Here is a 27,998-nt window from a genome sequence, read left to right on the forward strand (position 1 = left end):
CTTTGACTATTGATTACTCATATTTGAGCACTTCTTTCAACAAATTTTCAGACCCCCCCCCCCCCAATTTTTTTTTGGGGGGGGGGAGGGAGAGGGCGCTAGGGGCGTCGGAAGTCAAAACCTGTAAACCTCGATATCTCTCGGACGAAGAAAGATATCGAGCAGTGGCGTGACGTGCTTTGAGATGTATCGATTGATATGCCATTTAAACCTGTGGAAAAAGATCGATAAGCAGGGTGTTCGTAGCGACCCCCTTATTAATCGATTATTTACCATATGTTTAAATGGCAGAACAATCGATACATCGCAATCCACGCCACGCCACTGATCTAGGAGTCTCTCGGAGGATTGTTGGGAATTTGAAAAAGAACGGAGGCTTCTTTGAATAAAATTTTCCGGTCAGAGGCTTCTAGCCCGTTTTTTGTTGACTTGATTTTTGCACTTGCTGCTCTCTTGGCTATGACGGGAGTATAAGGAAGTCTGGAGGGAAGCGGGGTCACTAAAGTATATTGTCTCGTTGAGGGAGTTTTAGATTGACTCGGGCGATGGCCGGAGTCGCGGGTTTCCGGTGAGAAAGCCGGAAAGAATAACTAAAACTAATGCGAAGACTCAAGAAAGAAATGGAGGAGAAGGATGGCTAGCGGTCTGGCTCATAGAGTGGTTAATGATGCTCCTGCTCCTCCCAGGGTTAATTAGTCCTCGACTGTCGACGTCGAGCGAGCCAGCGACACGCTCAGACGCCCCAGTCGCGCTCGCGCCCGCTCTTCCACATTATTCTCTCAAGTTTCTAAACATTCCTGGGCAAGGCTCCCGTACACAGGAAAAACGCCGTAACTCCAATCAGGACTAAGCACCGCTCCTCCACACATACTCTTCTATTACAAGAAAACCTCATCACTATGCTACCTTCCTAAGGAAGAACGCCGTACGAGCCTTCAGACGTTGCCAAATTTCCATCAAGAAAAACCAAATTTACTGGGAAAATTGTGAATATTTTTCCCTCAAATTTTCAGACAGTTTTGTACGCAATTCAATCTAAAATACCTAAAAATTTTCGGGGAAAACATGCATGGATTTCGTCAAAAATACAAGTTTTACATAGATGGATCACGGCCATGGATTTTGTTCCCTTCGCCACTTCCCTCTGCCCGGAGTCAAAAAACCTATTGGTCTGGCTCCGCCGGATTTCTCGAAGGAAGGACAGAGATTGACTTTAAATGAGACTACACTTGAATACATATCAATGGACAAAATATATTGAATATATTCACACGCGGAGGACTAATAGTAATAATGAGAGTGATAGAAACTGCCCCCGGCGAGAAAGCTACAGATAACATAGAAAAAATACAAACTAAAGCCCAAGAAAATACACCTCATGAAGACGAAGAGCATAACATGGCCAGGGTCGGGTTCGTGGTACTGGAGCTCCTCGGAGAGGGGTTGCGGCCAGGAGTAGGTCGACAGGAAGGAGCCCAGGTTCCCGGCCACTTTGGAATCGGTCAAGGCCACGACGATTAAGGCCACGAGGACGAGGACGACCGAGATGACCTCTTGAAGGACGAAGATGCCGAAGAGGAACTGTCCGGTGCCGACGAAGCCCTTGGCCATCCGCGCGGCGCCGTAGAGGAGACATAGCGAGGCCACGAGCTGGAGGGTGCTGAGCGCCCCGACGAAGTACTTCTGTTCCGCGCTGAGGACGCCCGGAAGGGCCACCACCACCAGACCCGAGACGGAGGCCACGAGCAGGCACAGACCGGCCACCACGCAACCGCTTCGGAGGGAGGCCCCGCAACTCGATTCCAGACGGGGGATCCCCCAGATCAGGGAGGTCTCGCTCATTGCCGAAAAAGTTAGCGCATCTTCCAGGATCACTTCTTAACTCGGCTCATCATCATTGTTTCCGCTTGCAGGATTTTTTATCTTCCTCCAAATTGCCCGAGAGCAGCTCCTTCCCGGAAAAGTTAGAGGTTATGTTCCCGGAGACCGGCGCTACCGAGTCGTTTCCAGTGAGTAAAGACAGGTTAAGAAAGTAGTTAGGGAAACGATAGGTTATGACGATTCGTTCCGAATCTTATACAATTGTTTGAGAGGACAGGATTTTTGATATTGAAACCGGGACTTACTCCAGATGTGTAGATTAGAGCGTCAACAGTTAGGTTACGTTTGCGGAACGCTGCATCAATGAATCGTCTCGAGTCTCAGGTGTCACCGTAATTGTTTTCACGCACAGGATTTTTTCATTGAAACTGGGACTTTCTTCAGGTTAACCAAGAGCAGCTCATTGCCGGGAAAAATAGGTTACGTTCGCGGAGAACGGCACAAACGATCGTTTCGGGGCTTGTGTTCTTGCTTTTTAAAATTGTTTTTCTTCGCATTCACAGGATTTAGACGTGGAAACCGATGTTGATGTGATTTGACTCAGATTAACGAAAAGTAGATTGTTGAGTAACAAGTTAGGTTATATGCTTGTGGAGAAGGATACTGAAAAATTGGTTCCAGTCTCATGTCTATTATTATCGTTGAAAACATGCACAAGATCTGTGACTCAAACTGAGGCTTCGTTCTGATTCACGAATTTTACCGCATTGCGTACAAAGTTAGGTTATGTTTGTGGAAAATGAACTGATTAATCGTTCCCCGTACCATGTTTTGGAGTTACGGTCTCGGCAGTTTTATATCCACTATTTTGTAAAAGCATGCACAGAATTTCCGATGAATCGGGACTTACACATGCAGCTTTTTGTGTTTAAAAATTAGGTTATGTTTGCAACGAGCAATACGTTCAGCGCGTTTTGAATCGCCTGCTTTTGCTCCAAGAAATGGTTTTTGTTCAACAGCGCAACTTAAAATTAAATTTGTCAACTACTTTTCCGAGACTTTTCGGTCAAATTGCGAGAATTTTCCCCGCAAAAAGGACCCGGGTAAAGACTTCAAACTTATTCTCGATTTTTCGGATATTTCTTGGACTTTATAAATGTCCTGAGTACGTTGCGAAATTAAAGAAACAGCTGTTCGACCGAGTAACTTGTTTCTACTGCCTTGGTGTCATTCGAAATGATTATACGTTTCACTCTCAGCGCTATTCGTACGATAAAAACAATGAAAAATTCAAGTAAATAAAAGAGACAAACTTAATTTATTTCCAGATGAGTTCTTGTCGTTCTACGTTTTGAAGATAGTGAACTTTGTCATTTCATGATCTTGATTTTGATTAATTCTGTGCTAAAGTACAAAAAAAGGAAAAATTGGCTTCAGTCGATGAGACCAATTTTACAGGATACACCATTTGGACTGCATTTTGCAATTTGGAACGATAAATTCTGGCTCTTCTGGAAAAATACTTATGTGCATGGGGAAACTAATGGCACATACGTTGTTTTTACACCGGAAAATAAGAGAGGGGAACAAATAAAGCAAGGAGAGGGAGAGGTGGGATGGATGAGGAACGTGAAGAAGAAGAAAGAAAAGAGAGAATGTTGCATAAAAACACATAGAGCGCATGCATATGTTTTTCCTAAAATGATCCTCAAATGTCAGTCCCTCCTTGCAAAGTGTTGCCTGCATGTTGTACCTAAAATGGACAGTCAATCAAAACGCTTACATCTACGTAGCAGTTTCAAAATTTCATCTCCAATTTAAAAATTTTTGACGGAATGCAACCATCATTTCCCCTCACAATTTGGTGGAAATAAGTTATATTTGGACGAGAAAAAATGCAACAATTCTTGAATGGGGATTTAAGGTGGTTCTCTCCCTAAAAATTAAAATTGGCGATGAGAGTTTGAAACGCCGTAATGTAGATACAACTCTTCTGCTGCTTGACTATATCCGAAGAGCTGGAAATAGTTCCTTGTTCCGAAATGTTGTCCACATGTTGCCTATGAAATAAACCAGAAGTAGTTCCTCATAACGAAATGTGGTCCATGTCACGGTCTTTTCCTCTAAATACGGCAGCACTGCGTGCGGTGTGCGACTTATCATCGGGAAGGAAATTGGTCTCGCTCTACTTCATCATGGCCTCTCTACCATGGCCTCCATAACCGGGTAAATGTACTTCGAACCAGAGCAGAGCCGCCTGCATCCTAAGATTCGGCTAGGAAATCTCCAGAGCCGCTCAAGAATTCCGTTTGACTAGCTGGAGCTCAGCGAAACGCCGCACAGTGGATAGAGTCAAATTTGTCAAATTTGGAAACTTGAAAAGCTCATAGCCCTGTTCTTACTAAACTTACATGACTTAGAGGTTTTAAAAGTGGTTCCATTGATTTCCTCGTGAAATTTTCACCTGGAAGCAACCCTTTAACTTTTCTGAACAAATGTACATCTAAATTTGCAGTTTCAGTATAAACATTCATGGCTGACCTCTCTCATTGACTCGATCCACTGTGCGCCGTGTTTTAGAATCGCGTGTCATGTTATAATTTTTTGAAAGGAAACCAACCAAAATGTTTGCTTACAGGAAGTCTACTAAAAATGTTGGATACATGGGCGACCGAAGGGGAAGCAGGGGGTGCCTGGCCCCCCCTAGAATTGAAAAAAGTATTATCTGCCCCCCCCCCCCCCCCCCCGGGATTCTGGCTGGTAGCAAAAACCTTCGTCGAGGATGAGTATCTCCCTTCATGCAGTTTTAAACGGAAACACCGATTCATTCATATAGTATTTTCTAAAAATTTCATAATAGAAGTCTCAAAATGTGTCCAAATAGATTTAAAATTTCTGAGCCAGTGAGCTGATTATTGACATTGATAGACAAAGCGATGGACAAAGAAGGCAGACGGGAAATAAAGCAATCCTAGTCTGCCATCCTAAGGCAAAACGCCTTTGAATCTTCAGGCGTTGCCAAATTTTCTATCATAAAACGCGAATTTTCTGGTCAATTTATGAATATTTTCATCCTCCACCCATTGGTTTCCTCGTGAAATATTCTTCCAGGAACCCTGATAAAAACTGGCGATAAGAGCTGCGTTTCAAAATACCATAGGAAATCATATAGCTGGCTGTAGAATGCGGAGAATATCATACGGCCGGGCTATACGAAGCGATAAAAAATTATGCAGCCGGGCTATAGTTCCTATCGCCGGGCTTTACACTTTATCGCCATCGATTATAAAAGGCTATAAGAAATTGTGTAGAAATTCGTGTGCTTTGGAAATCGTTAAGTTTGATACGGAACCACCTTATATTTACAAAACACACGTTATATTTTCCTTTAATACTTTTTTTTTTCATCAATTAAAACAAAAATAATCCATACAGGATGTGCAAACATTTCAAAATCATGAGTTGAATAACGCTGACTCCGCCATATCAAATATTAGAGCCTAACACAAAGCGGAGCGGCGGCGCACTGGCGCCTACAAACCTAACAGGGATACTTCACGCGTTGCGCAACGCGTAAAGTATCCCTGTTAGGTTTGTAGGCGCCAATGCGCGTTTCGCGTTGGCTTTTCGCCTGTCGCGCCGCAGCGTGCCACGGCGCTTGAAGCAACTATTTCACACCAGAGGTATTGCACAGTATCATACGAAACTGAAGGCGCTCTAATATATTAGGAATGGCAGGCATCCATCAAAAGTACGGAGCTTTCCTCGCAAAATAAATCAAGATACTACGGCCCAAAAAGAGAGCAGTGGTCCAAAAACTCACGAAGTCCTAGCATCCGTAATTAGTGACGTTTAGCATACACTTTATCACCTGGCTGTGAGTTGCTTAGTCGCCATCAGCTATAAAAGGCTCTAAGAAATTGTGTAGCCGGCTATAGAAGCTATTGGAAATCTTAAAGCCGACCGTAGGTCTATGGTATTTTGGAACACAGATTCTACTGCCAATTTTTACCAGGGCACTTTTTCGGATAATTTAGTTTAGAAAGGATTCTGAAAATACAAAGAAAAAATATTCATTACTTTTCTTAAAAATGAACAATTTATCGAAGGGAATTTGGCAACTCTCGAATGTCCATACGGCGTTTTTCCTGAGCACGGCAGTATTGGTGGAAGCGGTTGGTTACAATGGACAAAGGAGGTGAGAAATAGATAAAGTAACGGCAATCCACGCGAGATCCGATAGTTTGTCCATCATTTCCTCTCTAAGTCTATGTGCACCACCCATTTTGGCCAAGGATCACTCTATACTCCCTATGTCTCTTTCATTTATAGTTTTGCCTAGAGTACCTTTATAGACAGAGTATGGCCATTTCTGTTCCGGTTTTTCATTGGTCGCGAGCGAATAGGCTGACACGATGCTCTTAGGGCCGTAAATAAACAAACAAGATGGCCGTTATCAGCAAGCAAGATTGAGGTTATGCACATCTTACATCCTCCTGTGATAAAGGTGAAAGGCAATTTAACAATGTTTTCATGTGTTTTTCGTGTGCTATTCGTGGATATGCTAGTTTAAATTGTTATTGCCGCATAATTGAAATTTTTGTCAAATTTAGCTTCTTATCGATGTTACGGTGAGCCGCCATCTTGTTTGTTTATTTACGGCTTTAAGAGCATCATGAAGCCTAAAAACTCGTTGACCAATCAAAAAGCGGAACAGTTTTCCTGTAGTAAAAAGATACGAATGGCCATACTCTGTCTATAAAGGTACTCTAGCTTTGCCTAGCGATTCCGATAATCGGCCAACAGCTCTATTTACATTAACTCATGAGGGTCCGTGAGGGTCACGTGGGGTTCGGCCGCGCAGAGGCCACGGGGCGTGCGACCCCTTGTGTATGATGAAGTTTAGCGCTGCCGTGCTAAGGAAGAAAGCCGTATGAACATTCGAGAGTTGCCAAATTTCTCTCGATAAAACATGCATTTTTGACAACATTTACGCATATTTTTCCTCGAAATTTTCAGAAATTTTAGATTCAATTGCGTGCAAATTTGTCTGAAAATTTCGGAAAATAATATACGCCATTTTCCCTGTAATGGACCACTAAACAAGGTACGAAGTTCAGCATTCTGATACATGTTTCTTCACCAACATTTCATGTAAAACACGATGCGCACAACGAAAATGACCGGAATCATCTCCTTCCGAAGATATTTAATGATTCTTGGTGCGTGAATTCAAACCACCCACTCATGAAAACTTAATGCTCTACGTGATTCACATCCCGCGCTAAACGCTATCATGAACGTCTCTGCGATTAGATGAAAAAAAAAAAAAAAAAAAAAAAAAAAAAAACTTGCAATCTCAATCTTGACGCTTTAGCTCAGCTATAGCAAATTACTTATAGTTTGAAAAACTTACGGTGGGAAATGAACATCGCTCGATTGAGAAGCTTGCTGAAACCGTTGTCGTGCGCGAATTAACTCACGTAGAGCTTTGAGTTTCTTGTGAGCGGGCAGTTCAAATTTCTCGTAACCAATGTGCCATAAAATGTTAATATTTCCGTTAGGAGTTGGTTTCAGTAATTTTCGTTGCGCGAATCGTGTTCTGCGTGAAATTCTGGTTAAGAAATATGTATCAGAATGCTTAAATTCGTACCTTGTCTAGAGTCCCTTTATACCCAGAGTTACGACAACTCGATTATCAGCTGACTGGCAGCCGTCCTTGGCTGGCCATGGAAGCCGAAACGAGTGCACCCAGACGAACGATATTGAGGGATAACGATCAGGAATCCTGCGATGTCTGTCACACAAAAACAACAACATCAACAAAGTGATCAATTAAAAAGAAAATGAGATTGGTTTGTGAATAATTTCTTAATCTATTTTCATTTTGGACCTATGAAAATAACAATTTACTCTTGATAAACCACAATTAGGTAATATTTTCATTATTCTTGTTCACATTCGAGGTACCGCCATCTTGGTGCACTCGTTTCGGCCTCCATGAGCGAGAACCAATCAGAATTGGATTTTTTTTTTAGGCCACTTTGAGCCCAATCCTGGCCCAACCAAAAGTGAGTTGTCGTAACTCTGGGTATAAAGGGACTCTAACCTTGTCTAGTGGTCCATTCCGGTTTTTGTCGGAGGAAACTTGGCAACGTCTGAGGGCTCATACGGCGTTCTTCCTTAGCACGGACGATAGGCATTGCGTAACAAGTGTATCCGAATCCGAACTCTTGAACCTTGGGGCGACGCCTCTGTTTACAGCGGCTCTTTGGTCCTTCGGTCGAGCGACAGGCCCGTCGCAATCCATCTTAACCTCTCCTCCGTCTTCCCCCTTTCCACAGGGCCGCAACTCCCTCCCGGTCCCCGCGTTGGGAATCCCTGCGGAATGCGAGGGAATCTCTGGACGCGCCGACACGGCCGGGTCTTATTTTAGAAGCGGAGGAATGCAAGGAGCCGTCCCCCCTCCCCCTCCCCCTCGGCCGCCGCCGGTGCCAAAGTCGCGCGCGAAAATGATCTGCACTGCCCGACGAGGAGACCGGGGAGACAGGAGAGCGGTGGTCGTATAAGTGAAAGGACGACGGCGGCCGACGAAAATTGGAGCCGGAAATTTGAGTTTCTCTTTCGACGGGGCCGTCAAAATTTGGCCGGAGAAGTGGCGAGCCGTTCGGATGCCGCGGCCGCTTGGATCTTTTACTCGGGAGTCCGGGCTTCAAGCTCCTGTGGGCCGATTATTGAAATTGATAGACAAAGCTATAGACAAAGATGACAAATAGGATATGGAAGGAACCTATTGGTGGAAGCTGGTGGTTGCAATGGACACAGGAGGCAGGTAATAGACTAATTAACGGCAATCCACGAGGAACCCGACACTTAGTCCATCATTTTCTCCCTTAGTCTATGAGAACCACACATTTCAACCAACAGGATCGTTCCATACCCCTTTCGTCTTCTTTGTCTATAGCTTTGTCTATCGGTTTCAATAATTAGCCCGCTGGCGCACGCTTCTGCATCCTCCAGTTGGGCCACGTCCTCCCATTCAATGTCCGTCAAAAGTTCCAGGATTCCCAACTTTTTTGTTCCAATGTCTCCCACTCCATGACCGTCTAGAGTTCGGGATGCTTTTCAGGTTTTTTCAAAAGTTCCGGGAGAGTTCCCGAAAATGCCGAAGCTCCGGGACGTTTCGGGAATTTCAAAAGTTCCGGGAAAATTTAAGGGAAATTTCAGATGTTCCGACAGTTGGTACTAGTTCCGGGAAATGAGAGCGGTGGTTGGGCCGTTCAACGCGCAGACACCCTGCGTAGCAGTATATTGCGACTGAATCGAGTTAAAAAATATAACTATTTATATATAAGAAAAAGTAATGACCACAATCATCGTATTATTCAGCAGCCGGCCGATTATTGAAATTGATAGACAAAACTATGGACAAAGGAGACAAAAGGGATATGGAGGGATCCCGTTGGTTGAAACTGGTGGTCTTTACAGACAAGAGGTAAAAGATAGACTAACTGTCGGGATTCATTTATCTCTTAGTCTGTAAAGACCACCAGTTTCAACCAATGGGATCGCTCCATACTCCCTATGTCTTCTTTATCTATAGATTTTTCTATCAATTTCAATATTCCGCCTGCAGGTGTCTCTTAGTACGGTGGGTACGATCAAAATCAACGATTTTATTATTGGTGATTACTACTTTGGGAGGTCAATCTAAATATTAAAATAGTCGTTTTTGCCCGTAGCATCACTTTCAAATTCGCGCAGGATCTAAGGATGGCGGCCAATCGTTTTTTTGCAGTGCAATGTCGCTGTTTCTAACTGTCCGAAAGTCTTCTTTCTTCAGGTAGAGCTAAAAGAGTCCATATTCTAGGTCCGGGAGATCCAGAAGAGCAAGCGGCTTGCATTTTGAAGGACACTTTAGTGATTTTTTCGTCGAAATCTCAAAATCCGATTTGTCGACATGAGTAGGAAATCGTAAAAATAGACCAAAGTCGCTCCCGTGGACGGTCGAGTACAAATAATAATTTGCACATACGGCGTTGGTGCGCAAGAAATAATTTTTATGAACAAACATAGATCATTTTCGACATTTAGGACTTCCAGCTCATGAATCAATTTGCAATGAAAAAGATGATTAAGAAACGTTTTTTCAAAACAAAATCCTCCTTGATTTAGAAGAAAACTTCGAGGTAAAGATAATTTTTCCACTTAGAAGGAAACTCATCACTTGCCGTTAAAGAAACAAAAAAACAAAAATAAACTCCAAAACAAGAAAAAAAAAGTCCTTAAACTCAAAACGACTTTCGTTTTCATTTAAAGAAAAGTTGTTTCGCCATTTTTCCAGTGTGGACGTGCGGTCATTTCAAATAAAAGGTCAAGTCAAGGTTTGCAGGTCAAGTCATGTTACATACGCTGAGAACGCCATGCAACTTTTCTTTCCAAACAAGCCAATTGCCATTAGTACATACAATAATTAGAGAATATTCTGAGAATCTCGACGCAAGTTCTATTATCATACTTTGTCATCGGATTACAGTTAACGACTAGGCTTCCGACTTATGGCTCCACAGATTGTAGCCGACAAATCACGTACAGGCTAAATTATAGTACGTATCACATTATTCCTTGCGACATCTTCAAATCCATCGATATACTTACAGCTTTTTGAATCTCTTTCTCCTTCATTGCTCTCCTTTCTTTCCCCATGTTTCTTTCTCATTCTTTTTTTTCTCAACTTCCAGATTCTAGAGAATATTGTCATAACACAATCTAAAATTTCGCTGAAGTCATATTGGACACAATTCGTAAGGACATCTGGGACCGTTCAAATGTTATGTAAGGCACTTAAAGGGAGGGGGACAGGGAGTCAAAGCTAGCCTCACCGGGTTTGAGAGGGGGTCCAGGGGTCCTGTTCATACATAAGCCTACCGATTTGAGAAAAAATTAAGATATTTTTCAGCGCTTTTTTTATAATCGGGAGAAGGGGGGGGGGAGAAAGAGGGGGTCAGTAGAAGCTCACGTGGGGCAGGAGGTGAGGATTTTTTTCCGAGTACGATGGGCTTTTGAGGGTGGATCCCTTACCTTGAGCATGCGGTCGAACATATACTTTCCGCAACCCATCCTCTGCTTGGACTCGTGAACGTAGAAATCCAGGATGCACATTGCTTTTTTCTCGTGGAGTTTTCCCGTTCGATCCACCAGGAACAGGTTCTTCTCGCCTATCTTCAGCAGACCCACCACCAACCCGCGCCCGCTGCAACAGAGCCACAATAGAAAACCTCCTTAGAAATGGAAACAAATTATAGGAATACACACCATTATACTCGGAGTACCGATTTGACTACACTAGGACTAGGGGTTATCGCCTCCAGCAGGCCGATTATTGAAACTGATAGACAAAGCTATAGACAAAGAAGACAAAAGAGATACGGAGGGATCCTATTGCTGGAAGCGGGTGGTTGCAATGGACAAAGGAGGTGGGTAATAGACTAACTAACTAACCGCAACCCACGAGAGACCCGATAGTAGTTAGTCCATCATTTCCTCCCTGCTCTAGGAACCACCCATTTCACCCAATAGGATCGCTCCATACTCTCTATGTCTTCTTTGTCTATCGCTTGGTCTATCAATTTCAACAATCAGTCCGCTGGCTGCTACGCGCAGTCAAACCACCGGAGTGCAAAGTGCTTCGGGACCGTTTTTGGGGCCCCTTTAAGTTAAGGTACATATATAAAGCGGGCTTAACTCGTAGGGACTATCCTCTATCAATAGCTGCAAGAAAGGAGGACTATGTCCCCTGATCGCTCCGCGATCCAAACACCCCTTCCCCCTCCCCCGGTAACACTTTAAGCCGCAGGCAATATGCGACGCACCGGATAATTTTATATAATAGACTAAGATTACAGGATAAGATAAAAGAGCTTTCGAAGCGCGAAATAGTAATCGCAATATTGTTCGAGTTAACTCTTGGTAATTCAAAATAAAGAGATCAAGACGAGAAATTCAAGCTTTTCTACTTGAGCTCACACGATGCGTAACCGGTCGGATTAACCTGTTAATGGAGCCGGTTCAAGTTTAATATTTCAAAGCCGATTTCTGGGAGCAGGAGCAGTGTCGGCGCTAGTACTGAAATAAATCATATTTGATCACGTCAGCCGCGTAAATCCGTCTAAAATTGAATTTGCGGACGGAAAAGAAAGTGCTGGATGTCCTGATTCGGGATTAATACGTTCCAGTGGCAATAATGAAACTAAATAATTTCTCTAGAACTGAGATTGATGGAGTTTACTGGATGGATGAATTGGATGTATTTCTATCAAACAGCACTATGTGCAGGTGGGAAAGATGGGGTGTGCTCGTTACTGCTTGGGCCATAAGAATGGATGGGAATGATAAAGCGCCAGTGACGTAGCCGCCGCTTCAGTAGCCATTCGTCGTCTTTAACTCATGAGCCCTGTGCACAACGCTCTTGACACATGCCAACGGCTCATGAGTCTGTGTGCCAACTGAATGTTGGCACACAGTTCCGTTTGCTGAATTAGAAAAGCAGAATTTTATATTCTGTCAAACGGAACTATGTGCACAATCCATGAGCCGTGGGCGTGTGTCAAGAAGCGTTGTGCACAGGGCTCATGAGTCAAAGACGACGAATGGAGGCTACTGAAGCGGCGGTTAGGTCACTGGCGCTTTATCATTCCCATTCATTCTTCGGCCCAAGCACTAACGAGCACATGCACCCCATCTTTCCCTCTCCACATAGTTCTGTTTGATAGAAATACGTCCAGTTTTATAACAATTCTTGCCGGTTGGCCGAAAATATCCCCTGATGGCCTCCGGGCGTCCTCTTCTGCATTTCTTCTGAAAATTGTGAATGGGAATGGAGAGGAGGGAGGAATGCTAGGATGGGGGGGGGGGGGGGGTCCTTCATTCCACGGCTCATCCACCTACGACACGAGACGACACGGACAACACCTTGACTTCCGGATCCGGACGTTGCGTTGCCCGTTGCGGGTCGTCGGTCGCCGCACAAAGGATCCAGATAATGAAACAGGTAGGACATGAAATCACTTTTTACTAAAACTGCAAATTTTAATGTTTATTTTGTCATATTTTAAAATTCAAGGGGTGCTTAACAGAAAATTTCAAGAGGAAACCAATGGAACCACTTATAAGACCTCAAAGTTTTGTATAAACCGAGTAACAAGCTTTTAAAGTGTCCAAATTTTTTCCGAGCTCTCCCATTGAAAAGATCCACTGTGCGTCGGATTCCCAGCTAGCGGTGCTTTGCAACGTGTGTGAATCTTTCTTTACCATCCGTCTCAATGCCTCCTAGCCGCATCTTCAGCGAAAACGTCCTATCGACAAATGAAAGTCGTAAAATTTTCCAATTGAAAATTTAATCTACTCCATTCTCTTTCCCCATGTCTTCTTCCGTCGTGTCTCTTTCGTTTCCTTCTCTTTCTTCCCTCCTTTTGTCTACTTATGCTCCTGGTTTTTTCTTTCTTCCAATCCTTCTTAGAGCTTCCTTTTCTCTTTCTTATTCTTCTTCCTTTTCTTCCACTGACGCTTATTCTTCTGTCGTCTCCTACGTTATCACCTTAACACACTTCTGCTTTCTCTCCTTTTTCCATGACTTTTACTCCATTTCCTGCTTTGTATTTTTGTATTCTTGTTCTTACACGTCTGCCTTATCTCCATGTTTTTCCTCTTCTTCTTACGATTATTCCTCTTTATTGTTTTCTCCTAATTTTTATTCTTCTTTATCTTCATCTTCTTTATCTTCATCTTCTTTGTTGTCTACTCGCTTCCTAGCAACAAAATCACACACTGCTTATTATTTTCGGCGAAGCATCTAACGACACGCCAAGAACAAGTTATTCGTTGTAAAAGACCTGATTTTTAAGCACGGTCTGACAACAAAAGGCGGTAGCGCCAAACGGTCGGCACCCGCGGTTTTCACGCGGGAAACTCTGCCGTCTCGTGAAAAAACCCCGTGCGAACATCGAGTGTTGCCGAATTTCCCCATGATAAAAAATTTATTTTTGAGGAAAATTAGGCGTATTTTTTCTTGACATTTTCGGATGGTTTTGATGAAATTGCGAACAAAATATTGTCCGAAAAACTACATGCAACATTTCCAATAGATTTGTATTTCATCACAAGAAATGCGGTAACGCCTGAAGGCTTACACGCCGTTTTTCCTTTACACCGTATTTTCCCAACATAAACGTACGTAAAACAATGGATTCTTCATCTGAAATCGGTATTTTCAATGAATTTAAATTGCGGAAAACAGTGATGCCAACTGGGAAAATCGCCGCCACTTCAGCATTTAGCATGAATACGTGGAAAGAAGTAAGCTCTCATGGGATGGAAGTTGGTAACTATTTGAAGTACGTCGTTCGGGAGCCGGAAACTTTAAGGATTCCGTTGGTGGGGCGCAATACATATTAATTGCCAATTCACGGCGCGGCGGCGCACACTAAATCGACTCGATCAGAGAGGCTGGACATGAATTTCTTTTACTGAAACTGCAAATTTTGACGTTCATTTCGTCGTATTTTAAATTTCAAGGGGGGCTAATGGAAGACAGTTTCACGAGGGAACCAATGGAACCACTTTTAGAACCTATAAGTTTTGTGTAAACGGAGTTATAAGCGTTTAAAGTTTCCAAATGTTGTCCGACCTCTCCTGTTGACTCGATCCATTGTGCGCGGCGGCGGCGTCACAAGAATTTTAAACGTTCTCCAAGAGGTCATTCGCCATGCGGGAGGTCCTAGAAATGGATTTCACTCTTGCAGGGGCGGATCCAGCAATTTGGCGACACAGAATTTCCTCCATTTAAACCAATGTTTAATAATCGATTCTTGTCGGAGCACCAGGCCCCTTCAAGAATCGATACATTTCCATAGAATTAAATGGAGAAGAAACAGTGTTGCCAATTTGCTGGATCCGCCAATGCACTCTTGGGGGAGATCAACAGATAAATACTGCCGTGCTATCGAAAAACGCCTTCCGAATAATCCGGCGATGCAGTTTTTCCTTTGATACAATTGGAAATTTCTAAAGCACACATCAAGTTCTTCATTTCTTTTGAACCACGATCCACGCCTTTGATTTCAAGAATTTCTCTATTTTCTATACTTTTTCGATATTTTTTGCGGACATAATTTCTAATGGACATGCTTTCCTTGAAAATGACCCCGATAGGTCCTTTGAAATGGGAACAATGAAATATTCAAGACTTTATGAACAAAACTAATAATGGACCACCACACTGAAAAACAAAGAAACTTAAATTTGCCTCCAAGAAGTATATTTTCTTAAATCAAGAATTTTGCTGCTTAGTATAAACTACTTTTTTGCTTAGCCCAAGCATCATTTTTCTTGTATCGAGGAAAATTCAGCTTAAATCAAGATAGAAAAAATTATTGGCGGCAAATTCAAGAATCATCATGCTTGAGCCAAACACTTTTTTTTGCAGGGCAGACAAGGTACGAAGTTAAGCATTCTAATACAAGTTTCTTGACTAAAATTTCATGTAGAACATAAATCCTGCAATGAAAATTACTGAGATCAACTCTTAACCGAGATACTCAAACCTCCCGCTCATGAAAACTCAATGGTCCACGGGAGTGAAATCACATGCTTAACCGAATTTTCGCCGTTTTACTACCGGGATACTATCGTTTCATCTATCAACTTCAATATTCAGCCCGCAAAGGGAGAAATTAACTCCATTCCAAGGTGCGAAATTGACTCAAAGAATTCAACTTATAACAAACACTGGGGAAAAAAAAACACATTGGATCTAGAGTCCAGACTTTTGAAAACATTGACAAGAAACTGGACTCTTGATTCAATCAGATTTAAGCTTAAATCAAAAGGAAATCCTCCCAAATTAAGAGGCTTGGTTCTTGATTTAAGCTTAGATCTGATTGAATCAAGAGTATTTTTTCTTGGCGATGTTTTTAAGAGTCTGGACTCTAGATCCAATGTGTTTTTTTTTTTTTTTTTTTTTTCCAGTGAACGTATGATCGTGGGCCATTTATTGAAATTGATAAACAGGGCGATAGACAAAGAAAACGACGGGAACGAAGAGTCATTCTATTCGTGGAAGTGGGTGGTTGCAACGGACAAAGGAGCTGACTAATTTTACTAACTAATGACAATCCACGAGAACCCAATAGTTAGCCTATAATTTTCCTTGTAGACTATATTGACCAGCTTTTCAACCAATAGGATCGCTCCGTTTCCCCTTTGTAGTAGGTTCCCCTTTTTAGTCTATCGCTTTGTCTATCAATCCCAATAATCAGCCGGCTGGATGGGGTCGCCACTGAAAGCACTGCAACAGCTATACGTCTCCCTGTGGTTGGGTCATCGATCTGGTGAGTGGTGCGAGACGGCGAGACCTACGACTACGAGGGATTCGTGGGTGTGAAAGTGCAATGACGGCAACTCCAGGAGCCGCACAGTGCGGCCTCCTAATGAATAAAGCGGACAAAACTCGTAACAACGAAGAAGAAAAGAGATTTGGATAAAAGAAATGTCGAATGATACGTAAGTATTGCCGTAGAGTCCGTTTTTGAGGCCGAAAATACTCTAAACATGATATGTTGATCCCAAAAACAAGATGGCGGCGCAAAGAACCTCAAAATGACCTCATCAGAAACGCGTAACTCACATTTGGCAGTTGTCGGCTTTAGAGCAGGATTCAATTCCTGTATAATTTCTGCCATATGATCTGATTTTGATGTTTAAAAATCTTTCGGAATACAATTAAGGCCGCAATAATAAGATAGGACTTCGGCGGGAAAGCTAGACTTTCCCGCCAAACGCAGTCTGCAGAAATCATGAATTTACACGAAATTATACCACATTTTTGACTTGAAATATCTCTGATAGTCGAAAAAGTCGCAAGATCTTTAGGTGGAATTGAAATTGGATGTGTGAGGATTAAGAAAATGTCAACCACCCGGAGCGTTTGCGTTTCCAGCGAGAAATCTTCATTTGAAGCTGTCGCCTTTTTCCTGGGTATTTCTTATCTATGGACCAGGGATTCTCGACCTATTTTCCGTCCACTTTGCACTAATTTTGGGCGCAAAATTTGAGAATTAACCATTATTGTGAGTCAGGAACATCTTTAAGATGACAAACACACGAAAAATATTCAGATGTCGAGATGTGAATTTTTAATTTTTGTCCACAGCAGGCCGCACTGTGCGTCACGCCGTCAGCAGCCGTGGGCTTTCGTCTGGACGTCAAGTTAAAAAGCTTGCCAAGTCCACAGACTCCACAGGACGCATAGCGCCGTTAAGAAAGCTCGTTTCTTCCCACTTACGGCTCCTTACCTCGGCGGCCTGATTATTGAAATCCATGGATACAGCGATAGACAATGAAGATCAGGAGAAAATGGAGGCTCCCTACTTCCGCCGCCTGATTAAGGATTCCCACAGAATTTAAAAAATGAAATTCCCTGACATTTCCCTGACACATTTTGGTGAAATCCCCTGACAATTGAAGATGTGACGGATGTTTAGGAAGGCATAATTGAGAATAGTTTTCAGGCAAAACTTCTCGTTCAAAATCTCAAACCCATTCTAGAGAGCAAATGAAGGTGATTTAACAAATTTTCCCTGACATTTTCGTCATTTTCCCTGACTGTGGCAACCCTGCTGATTGTTAAAAGTAGACGTATTTGTCCCAAACAGAACCATGTGCGGATGGGCCGTAAGAGTGAATGGGAATTGTAGAGCGCCAGTGACGTCAGCGGTGACGGCCTAGCCGACGTTCCGCGGATCCGAGTCTTTAACTCATGAGCCCTGTCCACAACGCTCTTGTGCCATGCCCACGGCTCACGAGTCCCGCATACAGTAGGCAAATGGCTCCGTTTGGTGAATTTAAAATCCCGCTTCTCCAATTCTTCAAAAAGAATCAAGCCCACTTTTACATTCTTTCTTATCCAGCTCACCACGAGCACACCCCCGTCTTTCCCACCCGCACATAGTTCTGTTAGGAAGAAATACGTCCAATTGATAGACAAACAAGACGACGGGAAAAAGAAGCCATCCTCTTGGTAGAACCGGGGTCCTTGCAATGGACAAAGGAGATGGGCAATAGACTAATTAACCCACGAGAGGCCTACAGCTGCTCCATAATTTCTCTCTCGGAAGTATTTAATAACCACCCGCTTCAACCAATAGGATCGCTCAAATTTCCATTTGTCCTTTGGGACGACTGCTTTGTTTATCAGATTTAAAAAAATCAGCCCATAAATGTCTGCGTCTGGCACGAACAAATCGTTTATCACAGTAGCGTTTGCTGCAATGGGTCAATTGGACTAGTCACAGAAATCGTGCTTTGATGATTGATGCTTGTAAATTAGCTAAAAATATTAAGATCTGTCCAAACAGCAACTTTCTCTATTCAATATTAGCCGAGATATCGCCCTTTGAAAAGTCGGGTTTTGACGTCATGCACCGCGGTGTAGCCTTTCACCACGTTGCTTTCTAGTGGCGTGGCGTGAATTGCGATATATCGATTGTTATGCCATTTAAACCTATGGAAAAGGATCGATAAACGGAGTGTTCGCAGTGAACATCTTAATAATCGATTCTTTACCATAGGTTTAAATGGCATAACAATCGATACATCGCAATTCACGCCACGCCACTGTTCCTTTCATCAGTCAGTGTGACGCAAATTGCACCGGTTATTCAACGTGAAAATCGGATTAAAGCAGGGTGGAAAAAACTAAGGGTGTCCCTACTGCGGTGGATGAAGTCAACAACCCGACTTTTCGAAGGGCAATAATAGAGATGTTGCATGTATGAGGAATTTGCAATTTGACTGTTGATTCTTCGGTAAAAGTTCACGAGAAACGCGATGGTGCCACCGGTTTTCTATGAAATTAACTCCCAAGCTCAAAAAAGCTCTCAAGTTGAGGCCAAAATGGAGGAGATAGCCCACGCTATCCCGCGAGTCCACCTCTACATCAAGACAAACTCTCCATGCAAAGATAGGGAGCAAATGCATAAGCAGGGATGCCGTATTTTCACTTTTTCAGTTTTAGAGTCCCCAAATAAAGCGGAAACTCTGTCAATGTATTTGCTCCCTATCTTTGTATGGAGAGATTGTCTTGATGTAGAGGTGAACTCTCGGGATAGCGTGGGATAATCCTTCCATTTTGGCCTCAACTTGGGAGCTTTTTTCGAGCTTGGGAGTTGATTTCAGAGAAAACCAGTGGCACCATCGTGTTTTTTGCGAACTTTTACATAAAAATCAACAGTCAAATCGCAAGTTCCTCACACATGCCACTCCTCCATTGGGTGAATATTGAACGGAGAAAGTTGCTGTTTGGACTGATCATTATTTTTGGCTAATCCACAACAACCAAGCATTAAAACATGATTCCCTGGTAAAAATTGGCAGTAGAATCTGTGTTCAAAAATACCATAGACCTACGACCGGCTGTAAGATTTCCAATAGCTTCTATAGCCGGCTACACATACTACACAATTTCTTAGGGCCTTTTATAGCCGATGGCGATTAAGCAACTCACAGCCAGGTGATAAAGTGTATGCTAAACGTCACTAATTACGGATGCTAGGACTTAGTGAGTTTTTGGACCACTGCTCTCTTTTTGGGCCGTAGTATCTTGATTTATTTTGCGAGGAAAGCTCCGTACTTTTGAAGGATGCCTGCCATTCCTAATATGTTGGAGCGTCTTCAATTTCGTATGATACTGTGCAATACTTCTGGTTCTGGTGTGAAATAGTTGCTTCAAGCGCCGTGGTACGCTGCGGCGCGGCGGACGGGCAGCCAGCGCGAAACGCGCATTGGCGCCTACAAACCTAATAGGGATACTTCACGCATTGCGCAATGCGTGAAGTATCCCTGTTAGGTTTGTAGGCGCCAGTGCGCCGCCGCTCTGCTTTGTGTTAGGCTCCAATATTTAATCTCGTGGAGTCAGCGTTTTTCAACTCATGACTTTGAAATGTTTGCACACTCTGTATGGATTATTCTCATTTTAATTGATGAAAAAAAAAAAATTCGTAGTACAGGAAAATATAATGTGCGTTCTGTAAATATTAAGGTGATTCCGTACAAACTTAAGGATTTACAAAGCACACGAATACCTACACAATTTCTTATAGCCTTTTATAGACGATGGCGAAAAAAGCAACAGCCAGGCGATAAAGTGTAAAGCCCGGCGATAGGAAGCATAGGTAGCCCGGCTGTATAATTTTTTATCGCTTCGTGTAGCCCGGCTGTATGATTTTATCCACTTTCTACAGCCAGCTATATGATTGTCTATCGCCTTCTTCAGTTGGCTATAAGAACTCCTATTTTGAAACGCAGCTCCTATCGCCAATTTTTACCAGGGTTCTGAGACCAGCGCAACTGACCCATTAGTAGTAGCTCCGAGATGTATCAGTGAGCGCTCTGCATGTGCCAGGTATTGTCCCCTCAAACCGCCGAAATTTTCCCTGTTGATTTGAATAAAGGAAAATCGCCCCCCCCCCCTCTCTCAACCGTCCGCCTTTCCCATCCCGAAACTGTAGACATCCAGTAAGTGAATTTGCCTTTATTCCTACTCCGCGTTTAAGTCTCCAATGCAAACGTGCGAGTCGGGATTTTTTCAACTGAAATAAAATGGAGAACCGATTATTTTTACTCCTTAAGTGAGGTCGTCGCCTTTTCAATTGATTGGCATCTAGTTTCGAGGCCGACGACTCGTAATCGGTGCTCTTCCCATGGTCCAGGTTCGACATCATGGGAGAAAGCAATACTGTATTTTCCGAAGAAAATACACTTTTCACTATTGTATAGAAAATAAACACATCAATGGGCCTGTTGCATGCAAGAGATACAGCCGTGCGAATAGACTATTTAGAGATTAAATGACACGAAAATTACGATGGTCACATTAAAAAAGTCTGAAATACACTCCTTACTGCGCAATTTGCGTTGTTAGGAACGCGCTTTTTCAAATTTCCCGCGTCTGGGGGCAGTTTTCTAACGGAAACAATTAACGGCAACTCGTGGCTATTTCCGGTCAACTAAAACTGACAACATAACCTAAAAAATCGGAGCTCGTGACATCGTGAAATGAAATGTAGAAGGATTGCGTTGGATATTTAAAAGTTGATCGATTTGGTTACCGCATAAAGCGTATATGGACCACTGTAGGATACATCACGTTGGGTTTGTAAACAAACTGAAGGAAAAAATAACAACAACAACAACGACTCGGCATCTTCCGGAAATCACCGCGCCCGCCGTTTGCTCGTTTCGGGTGATTAGAAAACTGCCCCCAGACGCGGGAAATTTGAAAAAGCGCGTTCCTAACAACGCAAATTGCGCAGTAAGGAGTGTATTTCAGACTTTTTTAATGTGACCATCGTAATTTTCGTGTCATTTAACCTCTAAAAAGTCTATTCGCGCGGCTGTATCTCTTGCATGCAACAGGCCCATTTCTTCAGAAAATACACTAAAAAAGAGAAAAATGGAGAGAATCCCTTATTTTTCGCCGAGTTGCCGAGTTTTTCATAATTCGCGGAGAGTTGCCAAGTTTCCGAGTTTTCCTGGATGCTTGGAGTCTGGAGCGTGGCGCGGAGACGAGGACGACGAACTAATTAACGGACGGCGGGCGGAAGCGGGAACTTTCTCTATGATTTCTCTCGGCGCTGCCGTCGGCAACGGGAGCAGTAGCCACTCTCATTACCCGCGCGCGCGCTCCGTCTCAAAACTAACGCTCGCCTTCGCCGCTCGTCAAGCCACGACTCCACAAAAGCCGAAAGCCGCCCGACTCCTCGCGCACATCTCCAGTCCTCGTATCTAAAACTCGAGGAAAAAGTGAAGCCTGCTTTGGCGCTGGGCGCTTGCGTGAGTGCGTAAATGAGCGCGGGAATCCATGGGGCGGCAAACGGAAATTTCATTTGAACTTGTCCTCTTGATTTTCCCACATTTCTTCTTCTAACCGTGTTTTAGATGCCTAAAACGAATATTATAAGAGACTTGGAACGGTGACTTTTTATAATACACCTATTTTGGCTCGGTAACAAGCAAGGATCTCAGATAAAGTTAGTTTTTCTTCTGCTCATGGTGGTCCCGCCGCACAGTGCGGCACCCTTATGGACGATGCGGACAAAAATCGGCAAAAGACACTTGACTTTAAATAATGAAGATAATAGCGCCGACATAGGAAAACCCTTTGGCACTATCAAAGTAAAACACTCGAGGAATAAGAAAGTGTTATACCTCAGGTTTTTTTGCGTATTTTTCAAGAAAAGTTCATTCGAAGTTGGCAACCTCGAATTTAGCCCTGTGTTAACAATGTGAAAGCAACGTGAAGCACCCAAACTTTAACTTCAAATATCTCTGATGGTCGCAAAAAGCCGCAAGATCTTTTTCGTAGAATTGAAGTTGGATATCTGAGGATTAAGAAAATGTCAACCACCCAGAGCATTTTGCGTTTCGAGCGAGAAATCTCCATTTGAAGTTGACGCGTCTTTTTCCCGTGTATTTCTTACGGACCAGTGATTCCCGACCTATTTCCTGTCCACTTCCTACCCACAATTGAGGTAGTCTTGAGCGGAAAATTTGAAAATGAACCATCATAGGGAGTCAGAAATATCTTTAAGATGACAAATTCCGAAAAAAATTTTCAGATGTCGAGTTGTGAATTTTTGATTTTTGTCCACAGAGGGCCGCACTGTGCGCCGGTCCAAACAGGCCGTTACAGACATAGATGAGCGTTACTCCCAAATGAAATTAATCGGTCGATGACGGACCAAAAATAACCTCAAGTTAAAAAAATATACGTGGGTAAGTAAATTTGGGCGAAAACCAACCTAGAATACTTTGTTTACGTCATTTTATTCAGTTCCCGCCTTACATTTGAATTTCAAACTTGTCCCGATTCCGCCGCCAATCCTCTGGCCAATAGTAGAGGTGGTTGGAAAGTAGCTTCATTTTTTGCTTTTGGCGCTCCGTCTTCATGTCTTTGACTCTAATCTCGAGTAACTTATGGGAAAGTACAGGCATGTCGCTACTTCTGAGGTTAGGTCCTGCAGCTTGTAGGGCTCAAAAGGGCAGCCAACTTGTGAAATCAAATTATCAAAAATTATTTGTTACTGGACATTTTCCGACCCGTCCTTTAAGTGGTACGTATTTGACCTAGTTTTTGTATAAATTTACTCATTTTTGCGGGAGAACGCCCAAGTATGTACATTTTTGAGCATCTTGGTTTGGTGTTGGAATCTGAAGATTGACAGGGACTTTTTTTGTGTGAGAGGGTTGGCTGCATTTTTGGGCCCTGTTCCATATACTGACATGCCCGTCCTCCAGTGGCATGGCGTGCTTTGCGATAAATCGATTGATCTGCCATTTAAACCTATGGAAAAGGATCGATTAACAGGGTGTTTGCAGCGAACAATTTAATAATCGATTTTCCACCACGGATTCAAATGGGGAAATATGGCTAATCGATCATTCACGCCACGCCACTGGTGCTCTCCTCCTATGTGAGTAGGAGTACTCTAAACTAGAGTCCCTTTATACCCAGAGTTAAGACAACTCGATTATCAGCTGACTGGCAGCCGGCCTTGGCTGGCCATGGAGGCCGAAACGAGTGCACCCAAACGAACGATATTGAGGGATAAAGATCAGGAATCCTGCGATGTCTGTCACACAAAAACAACATCAACAAATTGATCAGTTAAAAAGAAAATGAGATTGGTTTGTGAATAATTTCTTAATCTATTTTCATTTTGGACCGATGGAAATAACAATTTACTCTTGAAAAACCACAATTAGGTAATATTTTCATTATTCTTGTTCACATTCGAGGTACCGCCATCTTGGTGCACTCGTTTCGGCCTCCATGAGCGAGAACCAATCAGAATTGGATTTTTTTTTAGGCCAATTTCAGCCCGACCAAAAGTGAGTTGTCTTAACTCTGGGTATAAAGGGACTCTACTCTAAACTGGATGGCGCGGCCAGTTTCGCGTCTAAGTTTGTCTGTGGAACCGTGGCTTTAGATCTCGACTCTATATCATCATCGTCGGCACGGTGCCTGGGGTCGCGGCTTCGCGGTGACGTCACAAGTCCGAGCCCGTCAATGAAAGCGACGTCCATGCGTGGGTTCTTCAATGCAATACTATCTGCATACCGGTCTCGTAGCCTCCCGAGCAAAGGAGAAACGACGTTATGCGCCTTTGGACGTTTGCACATTTTCTTCGACCAATTACCAATTCTCGAGAAATTACTTGAATTACTTAAAAAGAAAATTTACGTGATATTTTCCTTCCGGTTTTTCAGAGAATTTCGTTCGTAATTTCACCTATACGATCTGAAAAACTTCAAGGAAAGATATGGAATCATAATTTTTTTAAAAAATAAATATTTTCTAAGAGATAATTCGGCAACATTCGAATTCTCACACGGCGTTCTTTGCTAGTGCGGCGGTGGTGTACTGTCGTACTGAGGAAAAACGCCGTATGAGCCTTCAGGCGTTGCCAAATTTCCTGAGACAAATCACTAATTGTCAGGAAAATCTGTGAATACTTCTTTTCCAATTTCTCAGATAATCTTCTAGCGATTGGATCTTAAGTGTGAAAAAGTTTCAAGGGAAAATATTCATAAATTTCCTCAAAAATGAAGACTTTATCGGAGGAAATTTGGCAACTGTCGAATGTTCATACGGCATTTTTCCTTAGGACGGGAGTGTACATCGGCATCGGTGTGGATTAAACTCCGTCCGAGGATGCCAGCGGGCTGAAATTGAAATTGATAGACAAAGCTGTAGACAAAGAAAACATAGGGGTTACGGAGCGATCCTATCGGTTGAAATGTGTGGTTCTTGTGGACTAAGGGAGAAAATGATGGACTAACTGTCGGGTTTCTCGTGGGTTGCCGTTAGTTTGTCTATTATCCACTGCCTTTGTCCATTGCAACCACCAGCTTTCACCGATAGAATCCCTCCAAATCCCTTTTGTCATTTTTGTCTATAGCTTTGTCTCTCAATTTCAATAATCGGCCCACAGTTGAGTGAAATTAAAAAATTCCCAGCAGGCTGATTGATGAAATTGATAGACAAAGCGATGGGCTAGGAGCACGGAGCAAAAATGGAGCGATCCTATTTGTGGGGATGGGTGGTTGCAATAAACAAAAGAGCTCATACACCAACGAACGGGAACCCACGTGCAGTGGCGACTTTTAATAATTAGGAACACTGCTTTTGCTCCATTTAAATGTACGTAAAAAAATCGATATTTTCAAGAATTCTGTCATTTATTTTTATAAAAGCTTCTTACACGGGTATTTGCGGCATCATGCCATAGAAGAGTAAGTACTTCAATTAAAAAAAAAAAGAAGAGGAAAACGAAAAAAAAAAACGGAAAAAACCGGAAAAAACGAAAAAAATTTTTTGAAAAAAAAAAAAAAAAAAAAAAAAAAATGCTGTTACGAATAAGTAACACTATGGACTATGACATTGAGAGTTGAGAACATTGTTTTGGAACTTCCGGCCGTCTCATCTCCCTCAATGTTTGAGCTTCCAGGGTCAAACTACCGTAAAAATTCCAGATTTTTTTACTCCATGCAGTGATACGGGTATCCAAGATTCGAATTTTCGAAAGATACGGCCGTCGTTGAAAAATCTGATCACATGTCCGTTGTTGAAACAAAAAACAAAACCTTACTTGTTAGCCTGAAGATCCGAGAAGAGGTATAAGATTTGATCCGAGTTCTTGAGTTTCTCAGCGCTGGTGATCGGGGCGTTGAGGCCTTGGGCTTTCTGGGAGGCTATTCCCATGTCGTGAAGGATTTCCGTGACAGCTTCCACGCATTTTCTGGAACAGAGAAAGAGGGAGCAAAATAGATTCAAAAAGTTGTTTCGAGCACGCGGATCATACGTTCATTTATACTTTCGCTATACCGCCGCGGGATGGACAAAAGAAACACTCCATACGCCATAACGCCATGTCCCCGTTTAAAAACGTTCATCTTTTCGGGGTTTTTATCTTCCTTAGCCTCCTTAAGTAGAGGTTCGGGGGGTCGCCAACTCTCAAAAACGTTTTCCCTTTCATGATGAGCACAGCAGTCCAAACCGGAGTATTTTAACCACGGCCGGATTTACCTTCTTGCCGCCCATGGGCCGCCTGTATTTTGCCGCCCCATCTCATTCGCTTTGAAACATCCATAGAAACCATCAGGTGAACGTGCCGGAGGAGGAGGGGTACATAAGACGCGTTTACTCGCGTTTGGCACATTTTTTGTGAAAGCCCTGTCAACACTAGCAAAAGTTCACGGAACTTTGCTCGAAAATTAAGTTCCGTAGACCTATCTCTGTGTGGACGATGCCCCTCATTTATAAGAAAAGAACGAAAAAATTATGAATAAGAATAAACATGAATGTGGTCTAATGATCTTAATTTCCGCCACCGCGCCAACCGCACTGTGTTTGGCGCAATGCGTGAAGTATCCCTACAGTCTTGTAGGCGCTATGCGTTTCACGCTGACCGCTGCTGACCAAGTGACCGCACTGTTTTTGACGCAATGCGTGAGGTATTCATGCGGTCTTGTAGGCACTATGAGTTTCACGCCAACCGCTGCTGACCGCACTATACGTTTGACGCAATGCGTGAAGTATTCACAGAGTCTTGTAGGCGCTAATATTTGTTTCATGCTGACCGGTGCGCCGATAGGGATTCTCCTTTCCATCTCAAGTTTTCGCCATCATTGCTCTCTGCGCCGTGCCGCCCCAGGCAAAATTGCGTTTTCGGTTTCTCTCTCAACTAGACTAATGAAAGGCGCTGTCTCTTGTATCACCGAAAGACAAACAAATTAGAAACTACTATACTTTAACTCCCAGGATATGAGAGATTTTTTCGCCTTTCCTCATTGTGATTTTTTTTCTGAATCAGATTTTTTTCTTGATACCTACATTTCAAAAAATTTCAACATTTGCCGCCCTCTAAATTTGCCGCCATGGGCCGCGGCCCATGTGGCCACCCCCTTAATCCGGCCCTGATTTTAATTCAATACATGTACAATTTATGGCGAAAAGAGCCGTTCTTTCGCCCATGCAGAATTTATCTTCCGGCGAGAGAGGGGGATGAGAGACAAAAATAGCACAGCTCATAGGGATTTTCTCCATTAATCGGGCAGAAGGATACCCCAAAATTTTGAAAACTAACCTTTTAGCGACAATTCAAAGTTTAAAAGGACAGAAATCGGGGAATTGGAGCAAGAATGCTAATAATGGTCATCGGCGCTGTTGCCAGCTTCAATGAATTATAATAATCTAATAGGTACATGGGTAACTTTCGTGGAAGCTTTGGCAAACGGGACGGAGACGGATGAAATACGACGATGAAATGAATCGAAATCCCACACGGTTTTATCTCACGCGATCCGACAATCTACGCGCCCTTGAAAAAGCTCCCGATTCTTGAAAGTTGGTAAAGCTGCTTTTCATCCACTCAAATGCAAGTAAAACAATCGACTCTAAAAGGAGCAGCTTGCTTCACCTAGAATCGATATTCTTGATGGATTCAAATGGAAGGAAAATAGTGTTGCCGACTTACAAAATCGCAACCGTAGATGCATAGGATTTGTGTGTTACATTAAGTTCATTTTTATCTCATTCATTTTCACATACTTGCTGGCTTAAGATGATTCGGTGGACGCCATATTTTGTGTCAAAACGACATTCGATAGATCGCAATGGACCACTGGACAAGGTACGAATTTAAGCAATCTGATACATGTTTCCTTACCAGAATTTCACGTAAAACACGATTCGCGTAACGAAAACTGAAACCAACTCCTAACGGAGCTATTAACATTTTTATTTCACATTGGTTACGAGGAATTTGAACTGCCCGCTCACAAGAAACTCAAAGCTCTACGTGAGTCAAATCGCGCACTACAACGGTTTTAGCAAGCTTCTCAATCGAGCAATGTTCATTTCCCACCATGTGTTTTTCAAACTATAAGTAATTTGCTATAGCTGAGCCAAAGCGTCAAGATTGAGGTTGCAAGTTTTTTTTTTTTTTTTTTTTAATCGCAGAGACGTTCATGATAACGTTTAGCGCGCGATGTGAATCACGTAGAGCATTGAAATTTCATGAGTGGGTGGTTTGAATTCACGCACCAAGAATCATTAAATA

General features: G+C 42.9%; 2 protein-coding genes across 2 annotated transcripts in view; one reads left to right on the forward strand and one right to left on the reverse strand.

The window, feature by feature from the left end:
* The window catches only part of LOC109031895 (alpha-tubulin N-acetyltransferase), a 67,853-nt gene that overhangs the window by 19,413 nt on the left and 20,442 nt on the right, over positions 1–27,998 (reverse strand). The window contains exons 2-3 of the mRNA XM_019043716.2: positions 25,527–25,676; positions 10,903–11,074 (exon numbers count right to left, since the gene is read on the reverse strand). Of these exons, the coding sequence (XP_018899261.2) occupies positions 10,903–11,074; positions 25,527–25,676 (322 nt within the window). The remainder of the gene's footprint in view (positions 1–10,902; positions 11,075–25,526; positions 25,677–27,998) is intronic.
* Uch-L5 (ubiquitin carboxy-terminal hydrolase L5) overlaps positions 23,790–27,998 on the forward strand; it is a 34,710-nt gene continuing 30,501 nt past the window's right edge. The window contains exon 1 of the mRNA XM_019043815.2: positions 23,790–23,802. The gene's annotated coding sequence lies outside the window, so the exon portion shown is untranslated. The remainder of the gene's footprint in view (positions 23,803–27,998) is intronic.

This window comes from Bemisia tabaci, chromosome 10, assembly GCF_918797505.1.
Source record: "Bemisia tabaci chromosome 10, PGI_BMITA_v3".
Lineage (NCBI taxonomy): Eukaryota > Metazoa > Arthropoda > Insecta > Hemiptera > Aleyrodidae > Bemisia > Bemisia tabaci.